The following is a 15,975-nucleotide window of genomic DNA, read 5'->3' as shown; positions in this document are numbered from 1 at the left end:
TTGGTCCATGAATTTGTTTTGGTGGCACATATGTTACAATGATTGTTATCTCTTTTTTATTGATATGCATCTTAATATACAATACTTCTGCTTTTCCTTCCCCACATTCCATTTCATTTATCACTCTCTTTCCTTAACATAATCACGACTCCTCCTCCTCCTTTACCCACTCTGTCTCTTCTCCATACATTATACCTATTATCCAAATCTATTTTGATTGCCTCATTTAGTTTTGTTTCAGCCAGGCATACAATATCTGGATTTTCTTTCCTTATGTAATCTCTTAATTCTAATTTACTTGATAAAACCCGTCTATGTTCGTATACATCATTTTTAGTCTTTTGCCTTTATCATTTTTAGTTAAACTTGTTCCACTTTTTTCTCTTCCTTCTCGTTTATATACCATTTCCTTATCCTGTCTCCTAGAATTCTCCAAAAAAATGCCTTCTTCTCCTCTTCTGACCTTTCATTATTCTTTTCCCTTACTGCTGTTGCCAGTTCATTGTATCTCTTCCTTTCTTCCTCATTTCTATTTTTCTTTATATAGATATCCTTGCAGCCTTCTGTTTCTCTTAAGTTTTGTTGTTCTATATAATATTTCTTCTGTTGCTGCTTGTGATTTTAGTAGTATTTTAATTGGTCTCGGTTTTCCTTCTTGATATGGTCCCATTCTGTTTATTTCTTCTACTTCCTCTTCCAAGTTCTGCCTATCTTCGTCGTTTAGATTCTTCAGTAGGTCTTTGACTGATTTCATTTCTTCTTTTTCTCTTTTTGGTCTATATTTTATATTTTTTCTTTTATTCCAAATACGACTACACTCTTCTTTTTTTCTGCAATTTCTCGAACTAAATTTTCTTTTGTCTTGAGAACTCCTATCATTTTGCTTGTCATATTTTCTTCTTTTTCTTTAAGTTGTTCTTGAATCACCTCCTGAAAATCAGCCTTATCTTTCTTATCTTGGACTCGCCATGCTTGTACTTCTTTTTTAATCACGTTCTGTACTCTTTCCTCTTCCTTATTTACTAGATCTTTCAGCTTCTCATTTTCTTTCTCAGCTTTACCGCGTCCTTCTTCCATCTCCTTCTTGTAGTTAGCTACTTCCTTTTTCAGTTCTTCGTTTTCTGCTCTTAGCCTAGCTTCATTTTCTTCCACTTTTTTTTATCCTTTCTCTCAGTTTTATAAACTCTTTATCCTGTTCTTCATTCTCTTTCATTTCCATCTTCTCCTTTATCAGTTTATCTATTTTATATTCAATAATTGACACTCTTTTTAGTAGTGAAGTAGTCGTTGTATCGAAACCTTCAAATACACGCTCACCCACATCAGCATAGTCATCATCAGCTTTCCCACCTTCTCCAATCTCACGTCTGCATTTTGATGGTATCTCTTTTTCGCTCATCCTTCCTTAATAATTGATTACATGAAGAAAAATGAGACCACACTATCTGCCCAGGCCACTGTAAAAACTGTACAACTGGTATGTAGTGAAGATCAGCTGCTTGTCGGAACGGCGCCAGTGCGTCCTTCCGCTACCGTGTCTCGTGTATTTACCTAGTTGTATTTACCTAGTTGTAGTTTTACAGGGCCTGGGCTTTATGCTCGTGTGGCCCCGTCTCCATATCTATACTTATCCAATCTTACTTTAAAAGTGTGCACACTCGTTGCAGACACTACTTCTTCATCTAAACTGTTCCACGTCTCAATACATCTCTGCGGGAAACTATATTTCTTAATATCTCTCAGACATCTTCCCTTTCTCAGCTTTTTACTATGCGATCTTGTGCTTCGGATGTCATATTCTTCTCTCAAGATCAGTTTCTCATTATCCACTTGGTCCATTCCATTGATCAATTTATAGACTTGTATCAGGTCTCCTCTCTCCCTTCTTTGTTCCAAGGTTGGTAGATCCAACCTTGTGTGTGTGTGTGTGTGTGTGTATTTACCTATTTGTATTTACCTATTTGTGATTACAGGGCCCGAGTCATAGCTCTCTATGTCCTGTCTCTTTGTCCACCCTTGTCCAATTTATCCTTCATTTGACTGACACTCGCCATCAATGCTCCGATACGGGAAGCTATACTTCTTGATGTTGCTCGTGCAGGAGTCCTTCAGTATTTTCTTTGGGTGTCCTCTTAGGTAATTACTGGATGCCATCGTGATCAGGTTCTCTCTATCCAATATGTCCACTCCATGTACTATTTTGAACATTGTTATCATATCCCCTCTGACTCTTCTTTCTTCTAACATGCTTAATTCCAGCATATTTAAACTCTCCTCATATGGTACATCCTTAAAGTCTGGTATCATTCTTGTTGCTAACCTCTGCACTCTTTCCAGTTTCTTGACATGTTTCTTCATGTATGGTGACCAAATTACTGATGCATATTCCAACCATGGCATAATCAGGGTGGTCAATATTTCCTTTATCATGTTCCCGTCCAGATAATTAAATGCCCATCCTATACTTTGGAGCATGCTGTACGTTTTTCCAAATATTCTATTAATGTGCTTTTCTGGAGACAGATAACTCTGTACAGTCACTCCCAAGTCTTTTTCTTCACTGACTTCAATTACAGCTTCCCCACCAGCTGGTAGTGTTTATATGGTCTATATTTACTTCTACCCATTCTCATTACACAGCTTTTGTTGGTATTGAATTCCATTTGCCACGTCCTGCTTCAATCATATATTTTGTCCAAGTCCTTCTGCAGTATATTACAGTCATGCATATTCCTCACTCTCCTCATAATCTTTGCATCATCTGCAAACATATTCATATAACTTCTCACTCCCTCTGGCATGTCATTTATATAGATCAGGAACATGATGGGACCAAGCACCGAACCTTGGGTAACTCCACTGGTTACCTTCCTCCACTCTGACTTCACTCCCTTCACTACCGTCCTCATTTCTCTACCTGTCAAATAATTTCTCATCCACTCCGCCAGATTTCCCCTTATTCCTCCGATACTACTTAACTTCCACATCAATCTGTTATGTGGTACTTTATCAAATGCTTTTTTTAAGTCTGGGTATACACAATCAACCCATCCATCCCTCTCTTGTAAAATATCGACCACTCTTGAGTAGAAACAGCAAATTTGATACACACAATTTCCCTTTTCTAAAGCCAAACTGTTTCTCACTTAGTATTTCTTTGTTTTCCAGGAACTCACACCACTTGCTTTTGATCACTTCTTTACATATCTTACACATAATGCTGGTCAAAGAAACAGGTCTATAATTCAATGGTTCCATGCGACATCCACTTTTGTAGATTGGTACTACATTTGCCCTTTTCCATTTTACTGGCACCTGTCCCATGTTGATAGATGTTCTTGTTAAATCTAAAATTGGATCTAGCAACTGCTCTTGACATTCTTTTAACATTCTTCCAGACACACCATCTGGTCCCATTCCCTTGTTAACATCTAATTGACTCAAAACTTTTGCAATGTCACTCTTTGTTACTATAATTTCTTGCATCCATCTTATCACAGGTAACATCCGTCAATTGAATTGTGTTTCTTCTGTGAATACTTTGCAGAAATTCTCATTCAATTTTTCAACAATGACACTTGTATCTTTATATATAATCTCCAACCTTTAATTTATCAACTGTTTCTTTTTTCTGTAATTTACCATTAATGAATTTATAAAACATTTTGGGATCACTTTCACAATTCTCCACTATTCTCTGTTCAAATTCTTGTTGTACCCTTCTCACTTGAACATATTTATTTCTTGCATTCCTATATGCTTCTCTCTCCACTTCCTCATTATTTCTCTTGTATTTTTCCCATGCCTTTTCCTTCTCCCTTTTTGCCTTGTCACAGGTTTTGTTAAACCATTGATCTCCCTTTAAGATTTTCCTAGTATATTTTGGCACAAAGTTCTCTGCGGCCTCACTATATATTTCCATAAATTTTTCATATTTTAACTGCTTGTTTGTTTCCTGGTACATTTCAGACCAATCCACATTTCCAAAGTAATTTCTCAACTCCTTATATCTTCCCTTAGCATAATTTAGGCATTCCTCCTTGTATCCTCAATAATTCATGATCACTCTTCCCCAAAGGACACTCATGCTCAATCTCATTTTCTAGATTTACTCCCTTTGTGAATATCAAGTCCAGTCTCCACGGGGCATCACCCCTCCTTCCCCTTGTTGGATGCCTCACCCACTGTGTCATCAAGTTTCCCACCGCATAATTCAGTAGCTGCTCACCCCATTCTCCACCATTCCCCACTTTACAGTTAAAATCTCCAACTATAATCATTTTTGTTTTCTTTGCAGCTTCATTTCTCATTCTTTCCAATGTGCTTTCCACCATACTATTATACTGATCATTTGACCATACACTTGTTTTTTGGTGGTACATACACAGTTACAATATTGATATCTTGCCTTCCATCAGTCACCACCACACCCACCACTTCCTCCTCGTCTCCTCCAAGGCACACATTTTGCACTATTAAGTCTTTTCTTGTTAACACAATTATTCCACCTCCACTTTTATTCACTATCTTTTCTCCACATTTTATAATTTCCCCCTCCAAACCAATCTATTTGTATATTCGGTCTCAATTTAGTCTCCACTATACACATAATATCTGGTTTATCCCTTATCAGATGGTCCATACACTCTAATCTTTTTGATAGGAAGCCGTCTGTCTATGGTAGTATATGATACTCTTATGTCTTTCTTCCTTATCTGCTCCTTTGTCTGGTCTTTTACTCCCTCCCTTTTGTCCACCACTTCCACACTTTGTCATTTCTTATTTTCCAAAAAAACTTCTTCTTTTCTTCTTCTGTTCTTGTCTCATTCCTTTCTCTCACCTCTGTCACCATTTCTCTCTTCTTAGCCCTTTCCTCCTGTGACATATTTCTTCTTACATAAATCATGATTGTCTCTTGAGAATTTTTCAGCTTCCACGCATTTCTCAATACATGCTCGGCAGCTACTTGGGATTTTAATGTTATCTTCATGGCTCTAGACTTTCCTTCTTCATACTTTCCCAATCTCATATATTCCTCAACTTCTCCAAATGCATTTTCTTCTTCCGAGATCTTATTCAGCATGGTCTTAATCTTCTCTTTCTCCTTAATTTTTCTCTCCTGCCAGTTTCTTATATTATTTTCCTTTAATCCACTCACTACCACACACTTTTCTTTTCTGCAATGTTTCTCACCATTGTCTCCTCTTGCTGTAAAACTTTAACAATCTCCCGTTGGGCCAACTCACTCTTCTTTTTCTTGTTTAATTATTTCTCTAAAACTGTTATGTGCTTCTTCATTGTTTTTTTTCACCTCCTCCAGCCTAGTGTCTCTTTGTTTACTTTTCTCCTCTCCTTCTTTTAGTTTTCTTTACATCTTGGTTATTTTTACGGTTAATTCCGGACATTGTTTTCCCAGGAGCGCATTGTTACTTTGTGTGTGCGTGTGTATGCATGTGTGTTTTATCAGAGCATGCAGCCAAAAGATAAAAGAATTTGAGACGGTTTTGCCTTAATAGCTGCATTCAAGGGCTTCCATGAGATAGATATAAAAATATAGAAAAATAAAATTTATTGATGTATTCCACCTAATGAGTATTCTTTCCTTTACAGCTAGATATAGAAATGAGTGATGTAACAATTGAAGATGTGAAGCAGTTAGTAGAAGACCTGGTGATCTATGCCTGGCCACCTCACCTACCACCCATTTCTTCTCCCTTTCCTAGTATAACATATTCTGAGGCTCTGACTTTATATGGAACAGATAAACCAGATACTAGGTTTGATTGGAAGGTGAGTTGTTTGTATGAGTCCTCCTTTCCTCTGTATGTTTATTGAAGCTGAAGACATAATGCTAAATTTATATTGCAAGGTCTTGAGTTACTCTGAAGATTTAAGAAACCATTTTAAAGTTAGGATAGGTGTTCTTGAAAATACCATATCTTGAACTCTTACAGGAAAATGTGGTGATGTGATGGTTTGTGAAAGGAACTCCAAAGCTACACCATTTTTAATAATTCTGGTGTACAAAGGTTTAAATCATAAGAGATGCTGTGTAGAGATGCAATTACATAAATGGCCTGTTACATTATTGTCATTGGTCTATACATAAATCTTATAAGGGTCTCTGTACTCTGCTTTATTCTCTGTAGTTTCTGTTTTAAGCACTGACTTGATCATCCAAAGCAAGACAAACAATAAAAACTATTACAAGACAAGAACAAGGACAAATGGAAAAATATATATATATATATATATGAGGAAGAAAGAAACACTTTTCAAGTAGTAATCTGTCCCACCACAGGGATTTCATTGCCTGAGAAATGTTGTCATTTGTCCATTTAAATGACATCTATGCCCATTACAGTAGCAGTATTGCTTTTTCTGTGGTAAGGGTCTGTAATGGAAATTATGTGCCATATGAAAGTTACCTGCAGCTTATACAATAGTGACTATAGTGCATATGTCAGCAGTAACATTCACACGACTCAGTGTCGAATACTTAAATATCCTGTGTGTATAGCTAGAGAAGAAGGATTGACCGATGAAGTCTTCATATTTTCTGTTTCTATACATTTGAAAAACTTCCCAGGAAAAATAAAAAACAAATTCATTTTGCTAAATACTTTGCCTTCTTTTGTACACTGCAGTCAACCCTCGGCTATCGCGACTTCGGCTATCGCGTTTTATTGCTATCGCGCACCCATGAAAAGCTGCTAAAATTTCATTATCGCAATCTCAGATGCCTGCTATCGCGCGCCCAGCCATGACGTCATGGAATATCTGAGCACTCATTGGCCAAAACCGCCTTTCCGCCAAGATCAATTCGGCTATCGCGTTTTCGGCTATGGCGCCGCTATTTCGGCCCCAATTGGGCGCGATAGCCGAGGGTTAAGTGTAATTACCCCCGTTTAACAAAGGTTCACACAACGAAATTTCGCTACAACGAAGGTTTCATTTACTACCATCTGCTCATTTAACGAACACCAAACTCGCTTTAATGAAGTTTTATCCAGGTAATTTTTTCCAAATTTGAAAGCCCCACTGTATCATGGCTTTTGAATACATCAGGAGCTGCTAGTACTAAGGCCTGCCTCAGGAGAAATCCTGAGACACCTGTAGAATAAAGATCAAGGTCAAGCCTCTTATGGACAACACAGGCGCTGCCAATACAAAGGCCTGACTCAGAAGAAATTCTGCATCACCTGTAGCATCAAGATCAAGATCAAGATCACGCGCACTACTCACTCCCCAGTCAAAACATAACAGCGTCACCAGCACCTCATCTTCCCTAGTTCAACTTACCACCAAAACGCCCTGCAATGTGGCCTAACGTTCATAAGAAGACCAGGAAATGTCTTACTCTCAAAGTGAAGCTGGGTATTATTCACAGACACGAGAGAGGCCAGAAAACTAATAACATTGCTGGCCACCATCTTGACTCCATCTACTGTCTACTATTTTCAAGTCAGCAGACTCTATTAAGAAGGCTGGTGAGACCATATCTTCCTTGCAAGCTAAAAGAACCACCTGAACTCGTGACTCTACAATGGATAAAGTGGAAAGCCGTGTGGAAATGTGGTACATAAGTTTTGTATGTGGTACCATGATGCGCACTTTATTTATATTCCACAGGTTGATGGTTAGTGTCTTTCCCGTTTCACTCTCCCTCCCTTCATAAAGTCAAGATCATCAACATTATAAAGTTATGTACATACATACATTAGTGTACATTATAATGACTTAAATTAAACTACCTAAATGTTTAACTTCATAATTTTTACTTTCATTAAACCTTTTACTGTACTATGATGCACTTGCTTTGCTTAGTCGCAATGGAAGTTCAAATCAGGGGTTAAACTTGTTATAATCGGTTTGCTTAATGAAGTTTCGCTTAACGAAGTGTTTTTTAGGAACGTAACCCCTTCGTTAAAAGGGGGTTGCCTGTATATATGTGAGTGAAAAAGTCACCAGTGAATCTCAGAATGGCATGTCCTGCCAAGTGACATGAACGTGACTGTTATCTTGCTACTTAGACTAGTAAGCTTTGCATCCTCTTCTTGTTTTGCCAAATAACATGGACTGGACCTTATCAACTGGTCAGAGCAGTAAGCTTAGCATCATCATTGAAATATGGTCACATTGTCATTGCACATAAATGAAAATGGAACAAACATACTTTACACATCCAGATACACTGTATGCTTGGCAATGACTTACTACTAATACTGCAAGAAATGTGTATGTTTACTATTACATTATGGTCACTCGTAATTGTTTAACGAGTTACTAAAATGAGTAATTGTTACAGCTACAAGATGTCACACACCTCCTTAAAAATTGTGGAGCCTCAGTCCTGGAAAATGCTGTGCTGATGTCTGGGAACTCTGCTTATTCCTTTATCATTCCTCAAGGACAGGTGATTATTTAGCTGAACTAATGTAGAAAGATCGATTTTCTTCATACATTGATGCATATATTGTATATTTCTATGTTAGATATATAAATATTCTGATGCATAGTACTTTTACAGGATTATATAAACAGGAAGGTTGTGTCAGCATGGGAAGATGTGGCCCAAAAGGAACACAGTGAAGCAGGACTGTCAGTGTTTAAAGTGGACAGTAATCTAATGCTGAAGGGACCTAATGCAAAAAAAATTTTTCCTGATCGTCAGACTCAGTTATCTAAAACTCTTGAAACACAAGTTGGAGATATAATGGTTCTTGCTGCTGGATGCACAAATAGTGTGGTATGTAACATGTAGCTGTCATTTATTTTATATTTTGTGAAAATGTTTTTAATTTACAAACATGCAAATTGATCATTATTACTCAAGAAGCATTTAGTCCAGGACATCTATCCACCAAATTTTCAGCTGTCTATGTTCTCTGTTATATATATATATATATATATATATATATATATATATATATATATATATATATATATATATATATATATATATGTATGTATGCATTTTACGTTCTGGCCTATAGCGGCTGTAAGTAACTTAAAGAGTATTAGAAGTGCTGTTAAGCTTCCACCCATTAGTGGCACAGACAGTTTTTTTTATTTATAGGGGTACCCATATTAAAGCTCATATCACTACCCAAGTGCATCTTTGGTGTAAAGCAATTATACCTCCACCTAGAACCTGGGAATCATGGTGACATGTACACTGCTGGTCAGAGCAGAAGGTGCAGTACCTGTGACATCCTGTGAAGGAGATTAATGACACAAAAAATATGTTTCAATGAGGGTACTTACCTGAACTAGTAATTGATAGGGGCCCTCGTGCCTTCTTGACCTTTTTGAATCTCTTGGAAAGTGAATCACCCAGGTGGTGGAGATATTGAGCATCAGTGTTTTCCCATATGTCCTGAATAGTGGCTTGGAGGTGTGGGAGGGAGGAGGTATCTCTCTCCTTTCCCTTCAGTTTTATGTATGCCCAGAGATTTTCTATAGGGTTACCTGTTGATCATTTTATTAATTGGTAAGTTATAAGTGAGGCACATAATATGATAAATACCAAATGTAGATAAAAGGTTGTTGACTGAGCTGGTGGGTGGGAGAGGTAGTTGAAGCACATATAGATATAAAGCTCAATATGTTACTAGCTTCTGTGTTTGTTAGTTGATGTGCTATGTGAGTTTGTAATAAATTCATGGGATAAAGTGAAAGTAGAGAATGTAATGATATCTTTCAAAAAGTATCAGAGATCTAATGTAATCCATTTGTACAAATTGCCACATAAAGTAATCTGAATATTTCAATTGATTTTCTCTTACAGCTTGGGTTACTTGGTAAGTTACGACTACAAGCTGCCAATGTGCTGGAGAAGGCAGGAATTCATGTCCGAAATCCATGTAGCTTCAACTTCCTGTGGGTTGTTGATTTTCCTCTTTTTGAATATGAGCCTGACAGTGGAAAGATCATGGCTGTCCACCATCCCTTCACTCTGCCAAGAAAAGATGATGTGGATTATCTTTACACTGATCCTTTAAAAGTAAGAACAAGGGATATCTTGGTTATGGTAAAAACATTGTAACTTGTGTTTTACTAGTGGGGAATATAGATTCCTAGTTTCATGAACATAAGTTACTGTCAGGTCTCACAGAATTCCTGACCATCACTCCATTGACTGTCTTAAGGCTCACAATTTGTGAACTTTAATTATATAGAAAGAAATAGGTTCTTGACAATTTTCTTTGTTATAAATTATTTTGACATCATATTGCTTTTGGGAATAGTTAGACTTTGTATTCAAACAAAAGAAACTTGATAAATAGGAGATTATATCTGACAGCCTGACACATGCAAACTGCGTGGGTCATGGTTTGTTTGAGTTTTTTTTTAAACATTGTACCCCTCTCGGCAATTATTTTTAATAATACATTATTGTATCAAAGGAGGACATTATTTATTCATTATCACTGATGTTTTTTGTTAAATTAATATTAGAAATTGTTGGGAATCATGTTATGGTATATACAGCCATGTTCCCTTGATGTTGACAAGAGTTAGACTGTCATTGCTATAACTGGGTGAACCCTGTCTTAGCACTTATGACTGTCACAAAGTTAGAGCCTATCATAGATGGACTTATGTTCTTTCTTTCTTTCTTTCTTTCTTTTTCTTTCTTTCTTTCTTTCTTTCTTTCTTTCTTTCTCTCTCTCTCTCTCTCTCTCTCTCTCTCTCTCTCTCTCTCTCTCTCTCTCTCTCTCTCTCTCTCTCTCTCTCTCTCTCTCTCTCTCTCTCTCTCTCTCTTTTTCCCCATATTTTTCTATTAGTTTTCTTCTTGCTTTCTCTATCGATCTCAATATGCATAACAACAGTGTGGTAGTATCTTTGGGGTTAGATGATGATGCAATCCATAGACTGTAGAGTACTTGAATTTTCAAGATAACTGAGAAATAGATATAGTTTTTCCATCATTGAAAAAGATTGTCATATTTGATACTAACTTTTGACAATTTGTACTTCAGGCTAGATCACAGCACTATGATTTAGTATTGAATGGATGTGAAGTTGGTGGAGGCTCAATTCGCATCCATGACCCAAGCATGCAGCGCTACGTCCTTCAGAAAATCTTGGGGATTGGAGAGAAGAGTCTAGGATTCCTGAATGAAGCCTTAGATAGTGGGGCTCCTCCTCATGGGGGCATTGCCTTAGGTGAGTGGATTAATTTTCTTGTACTCATAGTAATTACATCTTTGCAACAGTAAGGATCTATATACCATGTTTGATGGGATCAAAGCTGTACTTTTAAAAGATTCTAGGAAATATATTTGTCTCATGTAAAATTGAGATTTATATGCTAATCTCATCCCAGATACTTAATACTTAAATTGATTTTTTCCCTAGCTCACTGTTGTAGATTACATTTTAGTGTGTAAGTAATTCTTCTAACCTGTGGTAAATTTAATTTTGTTTTGCAACCAGGTCTTTCAGACCCAAGTAGTAACTATTTCTGGACTCTTATGAATGTTACTATTCAAGAATGGCATACTTTTTTTTTATTATTTATTTATTTATTTTTTTTACATTATGGCCTATAGTGCCTGTAGGCATACTTGAAGAGCATATGTGGGAAGCGCTATTCAGCTTCCACCCATTAGTGGTGCAGGCAATTTTATTTATAGCGGTACCCATATTAGGGCCTATATCGCCAGCCAAGCACATCTTTGGTGTAACCACTTAGAACCTGGGTATCATTGTGACATGTAGGTAACTTTAAGCCACTCAACAAATGGTATAGCTTCAAAATGGTATGGGGTGGGATTCCAACCTATGCGTGGATGTCTGCCTAATCTCACGTTCACCACCTTATCCACTATGTTACCACCTTGGTTGTTTTTTAATTCTTCGTCATGAAATATTTTTTAGCTTTAGAAAGAAACTAATTAGTGGTGTGTAGTAACATTTCTTATCACTCACTGCTTCATTGCTTCAGTATGCTCTATCATTATGCACATAAACACACTGGGCTGCTTGATTAATATGCTGACAGTGCTTCAATAAAATCTTGTATCTCATGATGAATTTATTGTGATGTTATGGTGTAATGCAAATTATCTTAGTATTGGTGATTTTTACTAAGGAATTTCTTTCCTTCATTTTACATAGTAGGTCACTTGTTTTGATGAAGAGAGAGGTTTTGTAAAAATCTAAATTGATAGTATTAAGGAAACTTTTTACACAGGAACTTTAATGAGGCTGAAATACATATAGTTGCAACAATAAAAGAGAAGAAAATGCTTTGCCCTAAATAAGAGAAAACATTAGTGATTGCTTTTAAGAAGACAAAACTTTCAACACAGTTTTCAGACTAAATCTGATGGATCTATCATGGGTATCAATTTATATGACTGTTCTGAATCAGATGCAGCATTGATAGCATTGATGCTAATTCCAACCACCCGTTGCATTGTCATTTGCCTGCCCCTTCACTACCAGCACGTGCTACAAGACAATCCTTGATCATGAATGACCGTTCCTTGTCTGTGAATCGATGTAATACTTCACAATTTTCCGGTGTTTTATCCCAGTATCTGCTAGACTCTGGAATACAATTCCCAACGAGATTGTTAATTCTAGTAACATTGAAGCATTTAAAAAACGTGTGAATACCTTTCTTCTCTCTGAACTCACTACCTCTTAGATCTCTACCAATCTTCCTATTCTGTTGTTCATTCCTGTTACTTCCTTTCACTTATCGGTGAGGTGCCGCCCACTGGGCCTTTGGGTTTATGCAGTTATGCTTTCCAGTGGGTCGCCTTCATTGACCTTATAATAATAATAATAATAATGCAGTGTTTTATTGACATTAGTAAGGATTCACTTCTCTGTCATGATAAGAAAATTCTCATTTAAAGCCCCTATTTGTGGGATATGTTTTTATCTTCAGGACTACAGATAATACAGTGGTACCTTGCCATAACAGACTTTGTAGTAACAGATTTTGGTAAATAACAGACTTTGTAGTAACAGATTTTGCTAAATAACAGACTGGTTAGATACTGGCCAAATATTTTGGACTATAATGGCAAAAGTTTTCCAGGAACCTATGGTTCCATGTGGCTGCATATGCATGACACAATAAACAAAACAAAAAACTTACAATAGAAAAATGAAGAAGTGAATAGAGTTGAGAAATGAGAAGAAATGACAGTAAGTAGTGCAGTGGTGGAAAATACAGTAGGTCGTCAACATTTGCAAGGGTTAGGGGATCGAGGACCTCATGAAAGTTGAAAATCTGAGATGTTTGGTGCACATATTACATATACACATGTGTAACAGTAATGTTTACTTAACATAACAATAATGTTTCCTTCATCAAATAAGCCTAATAACTCATAAAACCCCTAAAACAATATGAAATATTGCACTTATAATGGTTTAATACATAATCAATGCATGTAAAAAACACAAAACACTCACCACTCACATAAGTTTTGGTGCATTATTACTTGTGATGATGATGATGATGATAGTTAGCTATGCAGTTACTGACGATGAATAACTGGATGAGATGATGTGGAGTGTAACTGCATGGCATGAAGAGTCTAGTGCTTGGGTTGAGGTTCAGGTAGGATAATAGGGATAGCAGCAGGCTTCCTTATGAAATACATTGTGATTGCCAACTGAGACTGTTTCCTCACAAACACACACAAAGTTATAGCAATCACTTCAAGCTGAATGAACTGCTGCCTGAACAAACAAGGCAATGGTTGAGACAGAGCGGTGGACTGGCGGGATGACGGGCTGATGGAAGAGGGGATGAGGGAAGGAGGATAGTGACACGATGATAGGCTGCTTTGTTATTTTTTCCCTCAAATTTTGGTGGTAGACTGGTGGGCTGACAGTAGGGGGGCATGAGGGAGGAATGGTAGTGACATGATGATAGGCTGCTTTGTTATTTGTTTAATGAATTTTGCTAAATATGTTTCTGCTGTTGGAAACTCGCAAATGTGTTAACCTTGCAAAAGTGGAACTCGCGATTGTTGAGGGCCTACTGTAAGCGATGTCAGCAGTACGGCTGCTTGTTAAATCCCCCCTCTCTCTCTCTCTCTCTCTCTCTCTCTCTCTCTCTCTCTCTCTCTCTCTCTCTCTCTCTCTCTCTCTCTCTCTCTCTCTCTCTCTCTCTCTCTCTCTCTCTCTCAAGTACTTTTTCCAAGAAGTACTAGTTTACATTGTAGGTTATTACCTTAGATTGGCTGTGAATGTGGCCATATTGGGAGATTGCAGCAGGAGAATGGTCCATAGCGAGACTGCACGTTTGATGGCAAGTCAGGACAGACTGATGAGCCTGGTCAGGCGGAGGTATCGGCAAGGTTGCACTCCCCTGCTCATAATAAGCCTCATATGCCAAGTTTAGGATATGGGGAGACTTTTCTACAGAAAACTTCCCTTTATTTTTACCTCAGCAATGATATGAAACAAAAAGTTAGAATGATTTTAGTAATAATTTCAGAAACACATCAGTTTATATAAAAACTGAGGGAAAGAAAGAAAGACAGAGACAAGATGAGGAGGTGAAGCAGAGTTAAAGATGGCAATAGTTGGGAATCCTGGTGAAGCCTGGTGAAGTTTGATGGCAAGTCAGGACAGACTGATGAGCCTGGTCAGGCGGAGGTATCGGCAAGGTTGCACTCCCCTGCTCATAATAAGCCTCATATGCCAAGTTTAGGATATGGGGAGACTTTTCTACAGAAAACTTCCCTTTATTTTTACCTCAGCAATGATATGAAACAAAAAGTTAGAATGATTTTAGTAATAATTTCAGAAACACATCAGTTTATATAAAAACTGAGGGAAAGAAAGAAAGACAGAGACAAGATGAGGAGGTGAAGCAGAGTTAAAGATGGCAATAGTTGGGAATCCTGGTGAAGCCCAGGGCCATATATAAATGGCCACTTTGAATGTGTCCATGCATCAAGTTGGTTATTCTTGCACATGATATAATTTTTCTGGTTATTTTTGTGCTTAAATGTTCAAAATATCTTTCTTCATTATTAGAAGAAAATAAATTGCTGAAGAAAGGGAAAAGGGCAGGTTTAAGGGTTTCACAGGCAAATCTCTCTTTATAATGGACAATTTACAGTAACAGACATCCCTCAACCCCAAAATGTTTAATTACTTTTATGTAAAATATCATTTTCTTCCTTTTAAGGTTTTGATCGCTATATTGCTGAGTTGTGTGGCAGTAACAGCATACGGGATGTTATTGCATTCCCCAAGTCTATAGAGGGTCGATGTCTGATGTCTGGAGCTCCAGGAGATATTACAGAAGAAGAAAAACAACTTTATAATTTAATTGTAAAAAGTAATTCTGTTAAGAAAGATTTTTAAAAATACTGCTTCATACAGTAGCAGACACCCAAAGATCATGAAAGAATAAGAATAGATATGTTATATTCACTGTGATCCTACGCAGGTTGGTTTTATTACATGTATGCATAGGTAAGCATTATTGCAGTAACAATATCAGGTTTTTGGTCACCTGGTAATTGGTTTTCACGCATTGTCGATTCTTCAGTATTGTGAATACTTTTGATTCTAAACTAGTTATAATCAATAATATTAGTGTTTGGAACATGAGTATGTTAAAGTTTTTGACTGTCAAAATTAATTTTATGTACATAATAATTTCATTTAAAACCATACTACTGTACTTTTCATTAGTGAAGAGACAAAATAAATTTGGAATGTGAATTTTCTCTAACATTTTTCAGGTTTCCTAAGATAAAGATGAATATGAAGTTTTGGATTTATTATTTTTTTATTTAAGATATCAATATCATTGCTACTACATACTAGAATTTTGGATTTATTGATTTATCAGTTATCAAGCAATAAATCCATTATATATATATATATATATATATATATATATATATATATATATATATATATATATATATATATATATATATATATATTATTTATTAATGAGCATACATATGCATAGTATAT

At 36.6% G+C, this 15,975-nt stretch overlaps 1 protein-coding gene across 7 annotated transcripts in view; it reads left to right on the top strand.

Annotated features, from left to right (window-relative positions):
• LOC123500311 (aspartate--tRNA ligase, mitochondrial-like) overlaps positions 1 to 15,714 on the top strand; it is a 74,489-nt gene extending 58,775 nt beyond the window's left edge. For 5 of the 7 annotated variants that reach the window (XM_045249004.1, XM_045249003.1, XM_045249005.1 and 2 more), the window contains 6 exons: positions 5,611 to 5,790; positions 8,309 to 8,416; positions 8,531 to 8,749; positions 9,791 to 10,006; positions 10,986 to 11,172; positions 15,173 to 15,714. In XM_045249004.1, coding sequence (XP_045104939.1) covers positions 5,611 to 5,790; positions 8,309 to 8,416; positions 8,531 to 8,749; positions 9,791 to 10,006; positions 10,986 to 11,172; positions 15,173 to 15,351 — 1,089 coding nt within the window. In that variant the 3' untranslated portion in view covers positions 15,352 to 15,714. The remainder of the gene's footprint in view (positions 1 to 5,610; positions 5,791 to 8,308; positions 8,417 to 8,530; positions 8,750 to 9,790; positions 10,007 to 10,985; positions 11,173 to 15,172) is intronic. The other 2 variants (XM_045249006.1, XM_045249007.1) reach the window with 2 other exon arrangements.
• The last annotated feature ends 261 nt before the right edge of the window (positions 15,715 to 15,975 follow it).

The sequence above is a fragment of the Portunus trituberculatus genome, unplaced genomic scaffold (assembly GCF_017591435.1).
Source record: "Portunus trituberculatus isolate SZX2019 unplaced genomic scaffold, ASM1759143v1 PGA_scaffold_202__28_contigs__length_962959, whole genome shotgun sequence".
Taxonomy (NCBI): domain Eukaryota; kingdom Metazoa; phylum Arthropoda; class Malacostraca; order Decapoda; family Portunidae; genus Portunus; species Portunus trituberculatus.
Note: the sequence above shows the minus strand (reverse complement) of the source record. Positions and strands in the feature narration are given on the sequence as shown.